The following is an 18,515-nucleotide window of genomic DNA, read 5'->3' as shown; positions in this document are numbered from 1 at the left end:
GGCAAAAATTGACAACAATGTACAATTTCAGCAGAGACCTGTGTTTAAATGTAACTCTGTAAAAATGGGTACAAAAAAAATCAGCAATTATGTTCATTTGCTGTTGTAAGCTAGTGACTGATTATGATAGGTGGGCTATGCAGTGTATCATGGCTCACCTCATATACTTACTGTATCCCAAATCAGGTGCTGGACTGGTTGAAGAACGCCGTCCAAGGTTGGTCCTTCAATGGAGATGAAGGCCAGGCTGAGCCTCATACAGAACAAAACCCATGGCAAATGTGGGTGCTTCTCTGTGAACTTGTAAAGTCTAACGTTTCCGAGTTTATGTTTCATTCACATTGTAACTATATCTGAGACCCTATGAGTCTATTACCTTAATAGACCTCTTACCTCTGATTGTCTGTAATATCATGGTAAAATCAGCAACAGTCAGTCCAACAGTGATGCACTCTTCAATACAATATCCCTGCTGCCTAGCAACAAAGGAGCGCTCTTTATAGCAACATTTCTTCTCTCTGCAGAAAGACAGGCAGAGAGAGACAGAGAGAAACATAACAGGTCTTGTGTTATTCTATTGATTTGCTTTACTCCAATAAGTGTTAGTTGTAGTTTGTTTAAATAAAATAAAAAACATTTCCTGGTTACGTTTTGTAGCACTGTAAACAAATCTGTGTAATGAATCAATATTGACTACTGAATGCTTGTATGTGCAAAAAGAGTTTTCACACTGAGCAATATTCAGTGGTTAGGTTGGTGTTATAGGGTGGAAGAGCTAGTGAAGGCCCTCTGCACTGAGTGGTGAAGTGACCTTTTCCAGCCCGGGTGAAAGAAACACTTTTACCAATCCAACCATTAACTGCAGCCTTTAAAATTGCCATACTGTAGATTTAATTAAACAAGATTTGTATGAGATGCTAGATTCTCCAACAGATTGTTAAAACCCATCACACACAAGTATTAAGAATAAAACAATGTGTGCAGATGGACATTTTGGCCTGAGGCTGGTGCTACATGGAAGCTCATAAAGCGAACTAAATGAAATGGATTCACGGATGAACGTGTAACTTTCATGGCAAACTGCTGATAATGTGTTGATATTTTTGTGCACCATTACACAAAACTCAGTGCCATCAAAACACAAATGTGAACTTTGTGATATAAAGATGAAAGTTGCACACTGTGCTAGATATCATGCTAAATTATTTTTAACACTGGAGTCAATGAGGCAATGGCAATCTCTCCACTGTGCCAGACAGCAGCAGTATGGTATGTTTGAGTAATGCGTAAATAGCAGCAACGCACAATAGTAACTGTATTCGATATATATTTATTTTAATATATATATGATACAACAGTTTTTAATGATTTTCCTTCATATCATCCCTGCAAATAATATCTACACTCTTTAAAGCCCAGCAAACTTTCACATCTTAAGTATTTCTCTATAACACTGAATATTCATGACTGAATAATCTACAATCCAAGTTTGTAAAGTTTGAAAAGGTAAAGTCTGAAAAAAATTGTAGTATGGGGGAGTTGCCTTGCATGTTGATAGAACTTAGATATGAAATTGTACACAGTATGTCGACTACTGAAAACAATGTTATAGAAGGCATCACTAAAGACAATGAATGCTTAGATTACTGTAGGTGTTTTTTTTATTGTTGTGTCCACCCTTTATGCATAATAAATGAACTGTATGATAGCCTACAGGCCTGTTAGATATAATAAGTGGACAGTGCTTATGGCTACTTTAGAGGCTGCTCTGACAATGAATATGGCAGTCAGCAGTGTTGTTATGCTAACCACAGACTGGCAACCGGCCCACCCTCTTCCTCCTCTGCCTCCTTTCTTCTCCTAATGGCTTAATGTTTTCAAACCACTCTTCTAAGTCCCTCTTGCCTCTTACTTTCCCCCTCGTCCTGTCTTAGCATAACGTCCCCCCCCCCACCATTATCTCTAATGCTCCTCTACTCTTTCCTCAAACCTGACATCTCCCATTTTTCTGAAAGATGAGCTTTTCTCTCTGGCATCCCCATCTCTTTGACTCCAGTGAGTAACAAGTGAAAAGACAGATGGAAAGGTGATACCGATGGCCACAAGGTAGTGTTTGCCTCTTTAATTTCCCAGTATCCTCTCCTCCTGCCTCCCACCCAGTAGGGCTGGATGGAGGAATGGATTTAAGGAGGGAGGTTGGGATTAATTTTTTGTTTGTCTGCACGGCAGCCTGATTCCTCTCAGTAGAGCATCCTCATCCTTATGATACAATACTATTTTCCCGATGCTGATGTGCATAGTGACATACAGATGTTGAGTAACACATGAAATGAAAAATCAACATAACGTGTAGTTGGGCCACCACAAGCCTCCAGAACCGCTCCACTGCTCTTTGGCATTGATTCAACAAGTCTCTGGAGCTCTGTAGTGGATGTTGGAAAACCATTTATCCAAAATATATTTGCTCATTTGGTGGTTTGATGATGGGGAAGGACAGCACTGCCTAACACATCACTCCAAAATCTCTCATAGGTGTTGAGATTTGATGACTGTGATGGCTACAGCACATAGAGCTAGACCGATAAATCAGCCAAGGCAATATAAGGGCCAATTTTATATGTATTGCAGATATTGGTATGGGTGTATATGTCGGCTGATAAATAAAAGAAGAAGAAAGTGCAGTGCAGAAATGCCAAACTAGGTTTGAGGTCATTTAGACACAGTGGCATAGGTTGTCCACCAGAGGCTGGTGAACCTTGCACCCTATATGGGAGAAAAGGGTTATGTGTTTTTTATACAAGGTTTCTCCCATGTGTCTGAGCATCTGGTTGGCTTATTCCTCTTTTTAGGTGACTTGTTGCTGTATATTTACCATTTATTACATTTGCTTATAATCTGTGAGGGAGGTGTCCTCCATTTTATTTGAGGGTGCTTCCATCCCTGCCCGCCATCCTCCACCGCCAACCAACCGACAACCATGAGATCATCCGTCGTAAGGCTACAGCCACTGCCAGCCATGTCCTGCCTGTAAAACAAAAACAGTTGTTTTTTTTAGCATTTTAACGCAGACTTGCTGCTTCTTTTTTTGTTTTACTTCTCATTTTTTTTCCTGGGGGAAAAAAAGCGTCATTTTTTATAATAAGAAGGAGAGAAGATGTCTTCCCCCGCGCAGGAGAGGAGCTCTGGGGTTCAGCTGCTGAGCGCGGCGCTGCCGCTGCTGCTGCTGCTGCTCTCCGGTAAGAAACAAAACAGCCAAACCGATCGATGCCTTCATTCATTGATACGCGGTTCAACAGTTCGATAGACTGCTCCGTCTTTAGGCCCTCAGATCTGACTGTGTGAGTGTGTGTGAGAGAGACGGAGACAGATAATGGGTGTAATGTGAGATCATGTCGGTTAATTTGCTATGCCAGCATTTTCCCAGTTTGACAGAGCCATCCATTAAAACCAGATTGTTGTGGCTTTCCCCGACCGCTTTCAGCGAAACGGATTTCTGATCAGCTCTGTTAGTTCTGTAGGGACTAATCCCCCCCCCCACACACACATCTGTATTTAGCCTCTGTTGACAGCAACTTAAGTGCCCCGGTGTATCACAGCCTTTAAACAGGATTATGATGCACTATATAAAAATAAATATTGGCTCAGTCTGCAGGCAGAATGATAGTGTACAGTAGCCTAGGTCTCTGTGACAGTGCTGTGAGTGATGAATAGAAATAGGCCTATGATAAGGTGCTAACAGTGTACTGTTGATATTTATAGGCCTTGTATTCAGTAGCAGACATATAAACCTACATATGGGGGTCGTCTAAATGATGGGTCTATGCATTTATATGAATGCATGAAATAGGGAGCAGATGTGAACATAGATTAAAAAAAAGACATCCAGCAGATCAAAACTGGCTTCCACACTGGTGTGACCCACATCTGATCAAACCCACAGCATCATCACTCCAGCTGGGAATGATCAAATGGGCTACAAACAAAAGCCAACTTCATCCTGCATTATACAAGCCAGTGTTGTGGTACATCAGCATTGAGCTTGTATAACATGCTCCCTTCCTGCTGTGTGCTGTAGTTGCAATATTAAATGCCAATACACTTCTTGTGGCTTTACATCGTGTATGTGCAGCAAAACTAGTAAAACTCGACAAAAAATGTTTGGAAGGGAAATCAATACGTGTCACTGGATGCCCACTTAAAGTGTAGGAAACAGGATGTAAAGAAAGTCCATCATTCTCTTCAAATAATGAGACATCAAAGAGGGAATAAGGAGCTGTCACTGTATACAATAAGGGACCAAGGGCTCCTGTCCCTCTTAACCGGGCCCTTTGCACCCAAGCCAAGGTGAGGTTTATCAACCCGGGCTGGACTAAACCAATGGTACATCAGTTAGGAAGCGAAAGGTATTTTTCTTTGATGGTAGAGGGGAAGCGGTCAGATCATTCAGATCAAATCTGTGGTGGTTTGATGTCTGTATGATTAGTTATTGGTTGGCAAAGATAGTGTTTTCTACAAAGTTAAAGTAATGGGGGGGAGTGGCATTCATATATCATTAAAAAGGTTTGTAAAATCAGTTTTTCATCAAATTTCATCATTCCATTGTCACTTTAAAACCACACTGAAAGGCAACATCTTCAAATTGTCCTTTTGTCTTCTCGTCTCATCAAATGTTGCAGTTCAGTGGTTTGGAAACTACATAGGGGAACTCACACCAGTGTCTTTATAGATGGCGTTAGCACCCTGTGATTTTCTACCCATGCCAACTGAAAATAGATACTCAAAGGTTTACCATTACTGGGGAGCTCATTGCATGGAGATTCTACTAAACTACAGTTGTCCCTTTCTTTCCATTTACAACCAGATGTGGCCTATTCTAAAGGAAAAAATGGAAGATTACTGAATTTTTAAAGAAATAATTCTTATTTATTTTTAAGCTGCTTCATTGTCCAAATTAAAGATGGCATAAAACATTACCTATAATATCTTACATAGGCCTATCACTTTGAGACGCCCCACAAATCAGATACAAAATCTTGTCATCAATCATTCTCGAACCCTTCAGCCACAATAGTGTGCTGCCTTCTGAAAGAACACTAACTGTAGTCTAGGATAACGACTTCTGCAGACTTTTGAAACTCCTGCACCAATATTCTTTATGCCCATCAGTGTTTTACTTGCGTAACTCAGTAGCCCCACAGTTACAGTTCCTGCAGACAGCCACTAGAGGGCAGCAGCACACTGAAAAGAAAAGGCATGTGCTATGAATGCACTGGGGTGGACGTCAAATGGGCCAAAGTGCAACTCTTGTGTGGCATTAGTAAGTAAAGAATCATCAAATTACAGTCACTTCAGTCAAACATTTCATGTAGCAGCAATGTATTTTGTTTTCTACGTTCCTAAATGATAACTGCTACCTGCAGTAGACTTGGGACTCTCCGCAGGGAGACATTTCTGTAAAGTGGTTGGGAAGCTACTTACGCTGTGGTTTAGTTGGTTAAAGCAACTGCCCAGTAAACAGGAGATATTCCCATGCTGTCACAGAGGATTGTTTTGCATTTAGGAGACCTACATTTTCCATTAACAGGTGCTTTACTTTTCCAATAACATGTTAATGAATATTAAGCTATCTTTGTTTTGGTTATGAATAGTATTTTTGCATGAAACATCTCAACATATAAGATTGATTTCATGACAGTGTTTGTCCTTATGACATCATGGATTTGAATTACAACGTATGTGTACTTTTATCCTTGAAAAATAGTTTGTTATCCAAGTGACTCGTAGCCTACCATTAAATATTAAGTAACATTCTTAAGATGCTCTCCCCAACCGTGAAGCAACCGCAAAAGAAAACAGCATGATGCTGTATCCCTCAGCATCTTTGTTACACAGAATTAATTCATATAATGATCATTATTTGGAGGTGCAGGACAGCTGCTGATGTTTCCTTATTTTTTAACATGTTTCTCTTCAGATTCATGTGCAGAAGCCGTAATCTCAAGTAAATTTGTTTTGTGAACAGTGAGCTGAAACTTAACTGATCAAAAACATTGTTGTGCTAAACTGTGATGAAGATTCATCGTATCACTTGCTTACACATTGTTTTTTTGATTAGTCACTTTTTAATTACTGATATTATCACTTGGTTTACTCTGCTGATAATATTTAACACTACCTGCATTCCAAAACTAGAGGGCGTTGTGTACATATATGTCTGTCTCTGTACCTGCATGTTTCTGTGTTTTTATCTGGGTGTTCATGTGCGTATCTGCTGCAGGTTCCACTCAAACCCAGTAAGTGCTTTCTGAAAGTTAAAATGTGCTGTATCTTAAAGCAGCCAGACTTGTTGACTCTACTATAAGTAGACACGACTGTCAATAATGCATAACAGTGAAGGACAGAGAGTGGAGGGGAGATGAGGACAAAGAATGGAAAGTACCTTTCAGCTCCAAGTCCAGTCAATATTTTCCATGCTGTATGGAATTTACTAGTGATCATAGAATACTTGTGCAGTTATTATGCCTACAACACTGCAGTGAAATAAGTCAGTAACTGGATAATGCACCCTATCTGTGCTAATGTGTTTTTGTTTACATATCACGCAAAGATGCTGCAGTACTCACACAGAACTGTTTTTGTTTATTACATTATAGGGTTCTGAGACTGATTGCTTTCCCAGTCTAGTCATGACACAATCAGAGCAAAGCATCTCCATCCCGCAGGATTCCTGCAGCTCCTCCAGGAATTACTGACAGATGTCAGATTTTTGTTGTGTATTGACTGCTGACCCCCCGCCCCGCCCACCCCCTCCTCTTTGGCACCTGAGCTTAGAGGGCTGCAGTGTGGCTTTCTCCAAAGCAGGGGGTGCTACAGGTTTTGTTGAGTAGATATGTTTGGTGAAGTTGCAAAAATAACTCACTTTTCCATAAATGTCCCTCTGGTGTTAGGAAGCAAAAGCATAAACTATGATAGCACTTCCAACCCTAAAACTGCTCTGTGCTGGCTGAGCGATACTGACCCACCGCCTACTGCCACCCTATTCTAACTTGAAACGAGTCATCAAAATACCAAATGGTCTATTGCAACTTGTCACTTGTATCACGCAATCAATTGCTCACATGCCAGTGAAGCAGTGGAAGTGGAAGCTAACCGAGAAACAAACAATGTCTGCCCCACTGAAAGCAGCTGGGAATTTAATCATTTTTTCACCAGCAACACATCTGGGATCAGATTAGATATTATGGACCAACTCCTCATGATACCATCATCGTTAAGCTAATGTTGCCCTGGGGACATATAAAGAATTTACATGTGCTCCCAGTCGAATTGCCTTGTAGGGGCTTTATGGTGAACTTCGCGGCTCTAGGGAGTTGGGGATCAGAGGCCAGACCCATAAAAAGCATCACAGCCCTCACTGAAGCTGCTGAAAGCAGCAGCTACTTGCTTTAAACAAAAAGACCCAACCTGGGAAACAACCTGAAGGACGCTGTATAGTGCTGCTTAGCCCTCTATAGATAGCTGGCTTCTTAAAAAACTTTCAACGAGGGTGCCCATTTGATAACCCTGAAGTGTTAACACACTCAAGGCCAGCATTTACTCCATCCAACCACTCAGAACCTGCACCTATTACACCCTTAATCCAGTCAGAACCACCGTCAACACCAAAACAAGTGAGTGGTGATACTTGTAGGGATTGTACAACTCAGTCCTGGTGAATGATCGTCATGAAATTAGAGCCCAAAGTCTACATTTTTTGACGTTCTCTAAATACTTAGCTGCAGCCCTTTGTGCCCTCAAAGCCGCTTTAAATCACTTTCAGAAGAGACCTTCAAAGGATGTTGTCTGTGGATTTGTCAAATTGGTCTTCAGTGGGTTCCTCCTCTGAAAAGCTTTGCCCATGCCTTTCCACAGATGCCTAATTGGATTGAGATCTGGAAGCGGTAGAGTTTAGGCTAGTCAAGGCTACTGTAAGATAAAAATTCACTGTCATATTTGTTGAAACTTTGCTGTATGATCCAATGATTGTATAGGAGCCATCTTTCCTTTCGAAATGAAAAACATACTCCCTATGGAAAAATGCACCTGACTGACAATATTGCTTAAATATGTTGTGGTGCCTCTCCAGCTCTCAGTTGTCCTTTTTTCTTTTTAAATACAAATTGGAACACAGAATTGTTGTCATTTCTATTCTTGTGGAAAATATAAGCTGTACATGCTTTATTCCATAAAGATGTAACAAATAACAGTACCATCTGTTGGTCTGTACTTGCCTTCTTTTACCCATCAATGAGACAGGCAGACACTGATTCCAAAACTATATTTTCACTAATACACTCCTCTACTGTGAATAGGATTATGTGCACACGTACAACCTAATGAAAAGGTGGTCACATACTGTGGAGTTGGATAAGAGGAATGGGGAGGGCACAGGAAAGATGATGTAACAGACCTACCTACGTTTTACCTTTTTTTTTCTGCATTGACCTTGTGAGAGTAGGGAACAATGGAGGGAAGTATAAAGGGAGAAAGAGAGACGAAATGCATGGAGTACTGCAAAGTGAAGCCGGGGAGAAACAGAAAAACTGTCATTTTGCGGGCAGCAGAGGGATCGGACAGAAGAGGTACCAGGAAAGAGGCGTGCAGAGGAGGTGGACAAAGATGGGAGAGGAACGAGGGAGGGGCAGAGAGAGGGAGGAGTCGCATGAGGCTGCTTCACTGCAGTATTTCATCTGTTAGCAAGTCTCTGTCTCTCTCCGTCTCTGCATCTGCCTCTCTTTCTCACCATCCACAGGACTGCTGAGTCAGCAGGAGCCTGTATCAGACTGTTTCTCACATCATATATCTGTGTGTGGGTTGTAGCAGCAAAGGCACATGTGTATACAGAGCTTACGTGTGTGTGTCAGTGATAGCAGTGTCTGCTTGAATGTGTTCGGTGTTAGCTGTGTGTATAGGTCAGTATGTGGGGATGACATTGACTTAGCACAGCTAGCATACTTGGCTCACTGCTGACAATGCACACCTTGTAGGAGGGAGTGTATGCATGTGTATGTGTGTGTATCAGGGAGAGGGAGAGAGCAAGAGGCAGGTGCAACGCTGCATCACAAGGCACCTGACTGTGTTGAACTGCGTGCATGGAAAATGATGTGCGCGTGTGCTTGTGTGTAAATTATACATATGGACGATGGTAGGAGATGTAGAAAGTGTGTGTGTGTGTGTGTGTGTGGTGCAGAGAGGCAGGCCTGTGGAGTGGTGCAGCAGCAGTGGGAAGGGAGCCAGAAACACCCGACTGCAGAGGAGAGAATGGTGCAGAGTCCCATCACACACACACACACACACACACACACACACACACACACACACACACACACACAAACACACACATACTGAGAGAGAGGCACAGATTCTGTCTGGGGAGTGTAAGCCCATGCTGAGACATTATGTTAGAGGAGAGGAGGAAACTTGAGTAAACTAAATGACCCTTTAATTTCATTTCAAGTTACATTATATGCTTTTGACTTTCATGTTAGAATGTTAAACTCAAAAAGTGGCTTAGTGGAGCAGTCTAAGCACCTATCTAACATAGTTTCTAGCTACTTCTGTACAAGATCAGGATAATAAGATGAAAAGAAAAGGCTTTTGTGTTCCAAATGAAAGAATATGCTATCCTGCCAGCCCTCATGATAACTTAATCATCTGCAGCGATTACTTTGATTACACGTCACATAACAAATTAAACATACTTCTCCAATCAAGCAAAACATATTACAAAAAATCCGATGCCCACAATGCATAAGTGACATTGACTAATTCCACTTAATTCTACGGTTTCCATTAGGCCAGATTCGGTAATGCCAGATCACAGTGCCGAAATATGTATACTGAAATATTACATATGATTGCCATCAGTCAATTATATTTGACTGTTTTGTTTTACATTAGGACGCAGTTTGAAGGTCCATCACCCCTACATTATTGTAAGTGATACATAAATTAAATCACTATGTCATCCTCGACAAGGGTTAAACCTGCTTACAATGAGGGAGTGCAAAATATCATGGTTTCCTCCAAATTGATGATCCATGTTATTTCATACATGGGATTCAATTTGGCATGATTACAGCCATATTCAAGGTGAATAATGTGGTTCCATTGCTACGTGTGATCAAGCTTTCATGCTACATTTTAATATCACAAATAATTTTAATTATAAAACTGAAATCCATGTGTTTCCACGCTTCTCCAGCAGCAATAGATAACTGAAATAATGCGTAAACTCTCAACAAAATAGTGGAGTTGTTGCAGAAATGTTGTGTGCTTTCTATTCTCTGGACAGAGCCATCGCTTGGAAAATGCAACATGCAAAGCCATCTATGATATAGAGGCTTATGCTGATTAAACAAACTGTGAAACTTTCTGTGTGCTGTCTTATGTCTTGAACAGACTTCACGGGAAATGTTAAGTCACTCTGCGGGACTTAGCCACATTAAAATCTGTTCTGTGAGTTGAGGAATTCACATCAAATGACTGTCAGCCTGAAAGACAGCACTCTCCAGATGGAGTGCAGAAGAGGAGTCAGCAGTTACATGGAAACCCACATCCTCACTACATACTGGGGGGTGGAAGCTGCTGACGAATTGCACTTTCCAGTTATTCAGTGATCCATGAAAATTCAGTTTGTTTTTGCAGTATGTTTGGTTAAACACGGAGCCCTAAAATATCCTAGTTTACCTTATGTACCCTTCACACAGGTGTGAGATTACATAAAGTTTTTACAAATTAGGTATATTATCATAAACCTGTAGATGATGATGAATGATTTTGACTAGAGTCAAAAATCAAATGTCTTTCGACTCAAAAAAGGCTTGTTAACCCTAACTCTTTAACACCTATGACTAGTGACTTTACTCGAACTTTAGCATTTTGACATGAGATCTCAGTTGAACTACTTATACCAGATTTACTGTTAGCATACAGGAATTACCAGAAAAAGACCAAATATCAACTTTTGTACAATTATACATTCCTTTTATACTCCTTAAACAATTATATTTAAAACACAATCTACTGATCCATCCATGATATCCATAATAACATTTTTCAAAATTTCTGTCCACATTTGTCCAAAATCCAGGCTTTTTCAAAGCTCACAGCTCAGCTATTGTATCGTTGTTGGTACGAGCATTATTAACACTGGTGTTGTCTTTATTTACAGGTTGTTCAAGCATGGATGTGCTCGTGCCTAACAACATTAATGCACTGAATGGAACAACTGTCAAAATCCCCTGCACATTTACTTCCTGCTATAAGATGGAAGCTACCAGGTTCGCCATGAACTGGACCTACCAAGAATCACTCAATGACACAGAAGAGATGGTAAAATGGCTTGTCTTTATGCTTAACAACTAGGGTGCCTTCGTCTTAAAACTCTAAACCTGTTATGAACTCTCTTTCTCTCTCTCTCCATAGTTTATGACATTCTATCGGAAAAAAGGAATGGTCCCTCTGCGTTCAGACCGGTTTGGAGAGAGGATCACGTTTAACGGGAACCTGGATAAGAACGACCTGTCAATCACCTTATCAGATGTACAGCTAGAGGATGAGGGGATTTACAACTGCTATGTGAGAAACCCCCCAGACCGCATCCAGGGACATGGTGTCATACAGCTCAATGTTGTTACCGAACGTAAGATACTAACTTGATACTTCTGAAGATGCAAAATTGTAATGGTCGATAAATCCTAACCCTAGCCTTAGAGATACACTCCCTGACTTTGTTATAGATCATATGGGCATCCTAGCTCCCGAACTTACAAGCGCTATTCAGTGGTAAACCAAAATCAAGGGAGAGCGCTACTATAAAAAAGTCTTAGCTAGATTTTGCTTTTAGAGATATTTCTTAGCGCTGCAAGAGCATGAATAAATGCTGTTTCACTAATATTATTCACTCTTTCACAAATTGCATCTATGAAAAAGTACATTTTGAACAATATATTGACATTCAGTATCCAGTTCTTTCCATTATTGGTCTATATCAGGTATGTATACCACTAGTTTGTTACACTGAAATAATGTAACAAACAGAATCCATAACCTACACTTATTAATGACTTTTCTTCTTAATGTGACATGCGGTATGTGTTAAGACACCACCTAAGATGGTGTTCAAGTTCTAAACTATGATTTGCTGGTGTTTTGCAGTGCACTGAGCTCTCTTGGCCTGTGTACTTCGAGAATAAATGCCATGCAATGATGACATATAACATACTGTGTGTGTGTTTCCTGGAGTGTAAGGACCTACTGGTGATGAGTCAGCTTTTTACTTATTAATGACCAACAAGAGGTTGAACTTAGTCCCTCCACCTCTGTGCACACACACTCACATGTGACACAGGCTAACTCAGCAGCACTTTCTTTCTTTCCACCCTGTTTTAATCCGCCCAGTAGAGCTTTTAGCCACACTGTAAACCCAAACAATACTACTAATTCATAAACTTTATGGGTGCAGAAATCAAAACCAGTTATTTAGTTAACCCAACAAAAAAAACTATTTGTTTTAATTTTACATGGATCAATGTTAATGAGTGAATTTGGATATCTATTATGACTTATAACATCATCAACGTCACGACATTCAGGCTAGCAATTTTCGTTTACCGAAACTTCAAGATGGCTACCCGTAGGAATTTACAAGTAATGGAGCAAAACTGGCAATTCATTTTCAAGACTCGAGAAAATCCATATTTCTACCCAGCGTTGCGTTGTGAAAGAAATATGAGTAAAATAGAGTTTACAGTCGTGGACTTGGAAGACCGTCTATAAATGCAGTTTGGCGCGTTCATGCTAACGTTAGCCTAGAAAAAGTACCGAAACCTTTACCAGTCAGTCGTCAACGGTCATTATTTTATTAAGTACGGTGCTGCTCCTGCTGCTTGGTACAAGCGCTCTGGTCTGGTGAGTAATTTTTTAAAATCAAATTTCAGTTGTCTTATGTCAGGCACAGTAACAGAAAGGCTACCGTTAATTAAAGTTAGCTGGCTAACACTTTGCGCTGAATGGAACTGCTATGTAAACTGCTGGAGACAGTCAAGCTCAAATATACAAGTACAAATACTCATGGTGAGGAAGCATAGAGCTTAGTTTCACTAGTAGCTAAAAACTCTATGTCTCCAATTAGGGAGATTTTCAAATTTTCAGATCAGTTGGAATAATAGCAGTTTCACTAAAGCAATGATAAAAGATGGACATAATAAGGATAAAGGGTAGGACTGATTTAAAGGAAGGAATGTGGAGAGAAAGAATAAGATAGAGGGAGAAGGAAGGAATTACAAACTATTAAAAAATATATTAGTAATATTTTAAGAGTCACAGTAACACAATAAGTACAAGTATCCTAAAATTGCACTTAAGGACAATACTTTTGCTTAATCAATGTAAGTTTACTTTTAGATATAAATGGCTTGAAGGAATAAGTAAATATCAAACGATTTAAGATATGTTGTATGATAAGTACTTCATATATTTTTAGTTACTGTTGTAATTGATCTTTCCTCATAGGCCCAAGTGGAAGGTGAGTGCTGAGTTTCCTCGAGCTTGAAAGAAAACTTGGTAAGATGTATCCTGAAATAGTGTTTGTGGTCGAATGTTTCATTTTGTTAGCCCTATACCAGTGGCTTCTATTGCAGATACTGGTTGCCTAAACCTTTTCATTGGTGAGGAATTTCAGGTCTTTAGTTGTTGCATTCAAAAGTGTGTGTGCCACACATTACTGTTTCACATCTACACTCAGTTACCAGTTTATTAGGTACACCTAGCTAAAACTAATGCGGTCTAATACAAAAGTCATGCAATAAATTCTCCCTTCATTAACGTTATAATGTTCAGTTTTTGTTGAAACTCTTTTAGAGAGGTGTTGATTGACAGAGAAGACAGCAGAGGCGCTGCAGGAGATCCTAAGGATTTATGACCCCCAGGTGAGTTTTAGATTAATTTAACATTTTAAATGTTAATCTCAATCATAAATATGAAATTTGATTATGTTCTCACCCTGCAATGACTAGGATGGTACTACCATCTAATTACAATTGTCCTTCCTCATTTGTACTGTTGTTTCATTGTTTATCTCACTAATTTAAGTTTTCCAGTACATTGTCACTGAATGGCATACATTTAAATGGCTTTCCTTTGGCTGCACTGAAGCAATAATACAAGACAGAGAAGCTTTACTTTAGCTCAGATTTTAATATTTTACACAAACATTTCAGAGATGTTTAATTTGACTAAACCATATTTGGAGTCCCTAGCCTGCAGTGAAAAAGTTCAGTTGCTGATAACACAGTTACTGTCATGAGATGACTTCCACTCACCTGTTATTTGATCTAGGGTCACCCCAACTAAATACCTCCTATAAGAGTAAAGCAACTTGTCAATAGCAGAAGTATTCAAAGTCACTTATTCATTCAAAGGCTACAGTTTCTACAGTATCACAACCTGATGTATCACAACCTGATGGCTACATTTTGGCTTTTGTTTCTTAATGGCAAATTGTGGTTCAGAAAAATCAACAAACACAATCAAGGCTATTGTAGTTTCTATCTTTGTTGAGTATGTCCAGGCATTGTTCATGTCTATGTTGGCTGAAGAGACACATGCAGTGCGTATTTGACTCTGCTCCGTTAGAATATGGCAAGACTGATTAATGAATTAATATGGAAAACATATTTGTATAATGATATTTTGAAATTATTTTTATTGTCAATCTACTAACAACATGATTTAAACATGAGACGCATTCTGGCCCTTAGTGCCCTGCCAGTGTACCTGCGCGAGGTTAACACTGAGTTCTTTAAGACCTGCAATGTAAGTACTCTGTGCACTCACAGACATGTCAATCACTGCTGTGTTAACATAACATATTTATGGGAAACCATCTCCTCCAGCATTTTACAGATTCAAATAGATTAAAACATTGGTTTGGAAGTCTACCTCAATAGAGTACTCAAATGTGATATGTACAAGAGTTATTGGCTGTCATTTATCATTCCTCCTGTCCATACTGGCCATGCATGAAGCACTCCCTTCCTATTATGACCTGATTGTAAGAAATTAGAGACAAATCCACACTTACGGTTTCATGCAAAAAAATATATTCTTAAATTCAGTTGAAGCTAATATGAGGCTTCTGCAGTCTGAGTTAGGAAAATTAAGTGGACATCTTTGTATCCCAGTATCTCTCTGCTGCAGCTCAGCAAGGAAACACTGTGGAAACGCAAAGAGGATGAAAGGCTAACTTCGAAGAATACTGACATGATTTGCCCAAATCAGACTGCTGAAGCCTTGTAATAGCTTCCACTGAACTTTACAATGTATATTCCACAGAATGAGGACTGGGACTTTTGTCCTCCATCTCTTACAGTGGAGTCACATTACACGTATTACACAGCCAGTGTGGACAGAAAGAATAATTACAGCCACCAGTAACTCCACATACATATTTACATGTGAGTGTTGTATTGAGACAGAATTGGAAAAATATGAATCTATCCTTTTAAAATGAGTGGGAGCACAGATGAGCATACAGCGCATGACTTGCAACCTTGCTTCTGGAATTATCGTCATAATTTGATTGCTTGTATTTTGCAGCGGGAAGATGAGCCAGATATTGCTGACACTCCTGTGGCTCTCCTCGCTGTGGTCACTGACAAGCGCTACTGGTGCGGTTCACTTCAGCTCTGAGAACATTTCTGCTGTAGTCGGAGATGAAAATGTTGTGAGGGATCTCCCCCCACGTTGGCTGTTGCGTTTGTACTGTTGTTTGGCTTTTTCCATGCTTCGCATTTAGACTTTACAAAGAAAGTCATTCACACGTTCATCTTTTATTCAGAAAATCCTGATGTGTCTTGTTGATAGCTAACCTCTGAATGTAAACCACTATTTAGATGTGCCTTTCCAGATAGGAGATCATTTTTTCCACTGTTTTCAGCCTGATGTTGGAAATATGTTTCACTGTGCAATATTACGATGTTTCTGTGAAATGTAGAATATACAAAAGTATTCAAGCTTTGATAATGTTTGTTAATGCCTTAAAGGCACCCTGTTTTATTACTTAATAAAAAAATTGAATTGTAACAAAGAAAGTTGAATTTGTATTTTTGAGTATTACTTAGTGAACATGGGCATCTTGTAAATTTTAAGTTGACTTGGGTTAATTCTGTTGAGTTGGTTTCCATTAATGTTTCCATTAAAGATTCCCCCCCATGTTATTATTATTAAGTGTATTGAGTTATGGATTAGTATAATGTAGTAATGTAAGTAAAGTAATATATTTAAGTTCAGAGAAATTAAAATTTATAAAACAACAAACAAAGTTAATTAAAAAAATTTTTTTTTACTTGGTATTCAAATATTATGAGGTAATCAGATACGACAAAAGGTTCTGAGTGCTCTGAACTTATTTGATTTTACAGTGCAGCATTGCACTTGTCTCCATCCTTTGTCTACAAACTATTCAACCCTCTCTTCTCCTCTCCTCAGTTCCCCCTCCGAGGGATTCAACCATCGCAGTTGCGATCGGGGCGTCAGTGGGTGGAGCATTAGCTCTGCTGATCCTTTCCATGGTAGTAGTGAAATGCCTTCGTCGACACCGGAAACAAGAACTGATTTCAGAGGAGAAGATGGAGGAGGTGGGAAAACTGGAGGCGGAAGGTGTTGCAGAGGAGGGAACCAAGTAAGACATGTCACCATAACATCCTTAATCCTCAAGATCAAAAAGTAGCTAATGGTATGCCACTCGTTTTAGTAGCATATGCTGATTCTTACTGGTACACCTAAAAATATGCATCTTTTGTTCTACTGTAAAAAGCTACTTATAAACAACATGTCATTGTTTTACTTCTGGCAGATCACTCCCCTCCAGCAAAGACTGGTTTTTACTGGCTTTGACATAAGCCACTGAATTAAGAATTGCATACCAGTAGCCACTTTTTGTGGTCCTAAACTTAAGCACACGTTTACACCCACGTACCTCAGTCCTTAAAACCTAAATTTTGAAATTCGAGTCATGGGGCTTAATTTCATATCTTTCTTCAGTATGAACTAGTCAATAGTACATATCTCAAAATCAAAACCACACAGCTCAGATATGTGTCTGTAGCTTAAGCACTTTAACTGCCATAAATCTCCTATAATTTGATTACAAACCTCAAACCTTCTCCCTCTATTGACTGGAAGCTAACCTGTTGCTGTTATTGGGCATCTCCTCTCTTATATTCATAGACAACCATAGCTGGGTCATCTGATTGAACCAGCAGCCTGTGGAGCCCTCACCCCCAACACCTCCTTTGGTAAATACCTGCTCATGTCAACCAACCTGGACTGTTGTTGTTGTCTTTCATGAACACCACATCTACTGAAGTGCTTAACTTGACTTGGACAGTATGGAGAAAAATATGAAATACAACTAGACATGTTACATGCTACATTAAGAGCAGTAATTACAATGATGCAGTAGTAAACAGAACCAGAACCTTCATTTATTAATAAATACACTAACTTGGAAATCCGCTCTCCATCAAACGAGGACTGTGGATTTGCAGTGTCCTCAAAAGTGGTAAAAATAAGTGTGTATACACTATGTGTGTGCAAGTGTACATGTTTCTTTGTGTGTGTCGTGCCCCAGATCTCTCTACGTGCTGGCTTTATCTCTAGAGAGGCTTATTTATTGGGGCATCTACCAAGTATATTACTAGTTTAGGTCAAATGATTGTCAATCTCTTTCTTTGTTTCCTTTCAGACATGTGCACCCCCTTCCTGAAGATCTATAGTAACCACTGCTTGAATCATCATCCACAGATACTTTCATCCCCTCTAGAGCTACAACGATTACTCGATTAATCGATCGTAAGAGAATTTAGTTGCCAACTATTTTGATCATTGATAAATCGTTTCAGTCATTTGTCAAGCAAAACTGTAAAACGTTTGCTGTTCCAGCTTCCCTAAATTTAAGGATTTGCTGCTTTTCTTTGTTTATGATAGTTAATGAAGAGTCTCTGGGTTTTGGACTGTTGGTTGGACAAAAGAAGCAATTTGAAGGCGTCTGAAGGCACTTTAGGCTCTGGAAAATAGTGATGAGCATTTTTCACTTTTTTGTTGACATTTTATAGACTAAACGATTAATTGATTAATCGTGACAATAATCGGCAGATTAATCGATAATGAAAATAATCGCAGCTCTAATCCCTTCGGCGTGTGTGTGCCAGTGCTTCTTAATGTGTGTGTGTGTGTGTGTACTGAATGTGTCTATGTGTGCCTGCGTATTTCTATATGTCTGCGTGAGATGCGTCTTTTTCCTTGAAATAAGCCAGGGAACCCTTTTCTGCAACACATATTGCTTTATTCATAGCTACAAGTCAATAGAAGTCTTATCTCATGACAAGGAAAGGCATTTTCTAAAGTAAACTATAAGATAGGCTAGGGCTGGGTGGTATGACTTAAAATTTATACCACAGTATAGTTTGAAC

At 39.6% G+C, this 18,515-nt stretch overlaps 1 protein-coding gene across 1 annotated transcript; it reads left to right on the top strand.

The window, feature by feature from the left end:
• Window positions 1-3,154: 3,154 nt before the first annotated feature.
• LOC139285737 (sodium channel regulatory subunit beta-2-like) lies at window positions 3,155-17,819 on the top strand. The gene is made up of 5 exons (XM_070906377.1): window positions 3,155-3,236; window positions 11,213-11,373; window positions 11,467-11,683; window positions 16,531-16,723; window positions 17,789-17,819. The coding sequence occupies exons 1-5, from the start codon at window positions 3,155-3,157 to the stop codon at window positions 17,817-17,819; spliced, it is 684 nt and encodes a 227-aa protein (XP_070762478.1).
• Window positions 17,820-18,515: the final 696 nt, after the last annotated feature.

This window comes from Enoplosus armatus, chromosome 5 (genome assembly GCF_043641665.1).
Source record: "Enoplosus armatus isolate fEnoArm2 chromosome 5, fEnoArm2.hap1, whole genome shotgun sequence".
Taxonomy (NCBI): domain Eukaryota; kingdom Metazoa; phylum Chordata; class Actinopteri; order Centrarchiformes; family Enoplosidae; genus Enoplosus; species Enoplosus armatus.
The sequence above is the reverse complement of the archived record's forward strand: the minus strand, read 5'-3'. Positions and strand labels throughout refer to the sequence as shown.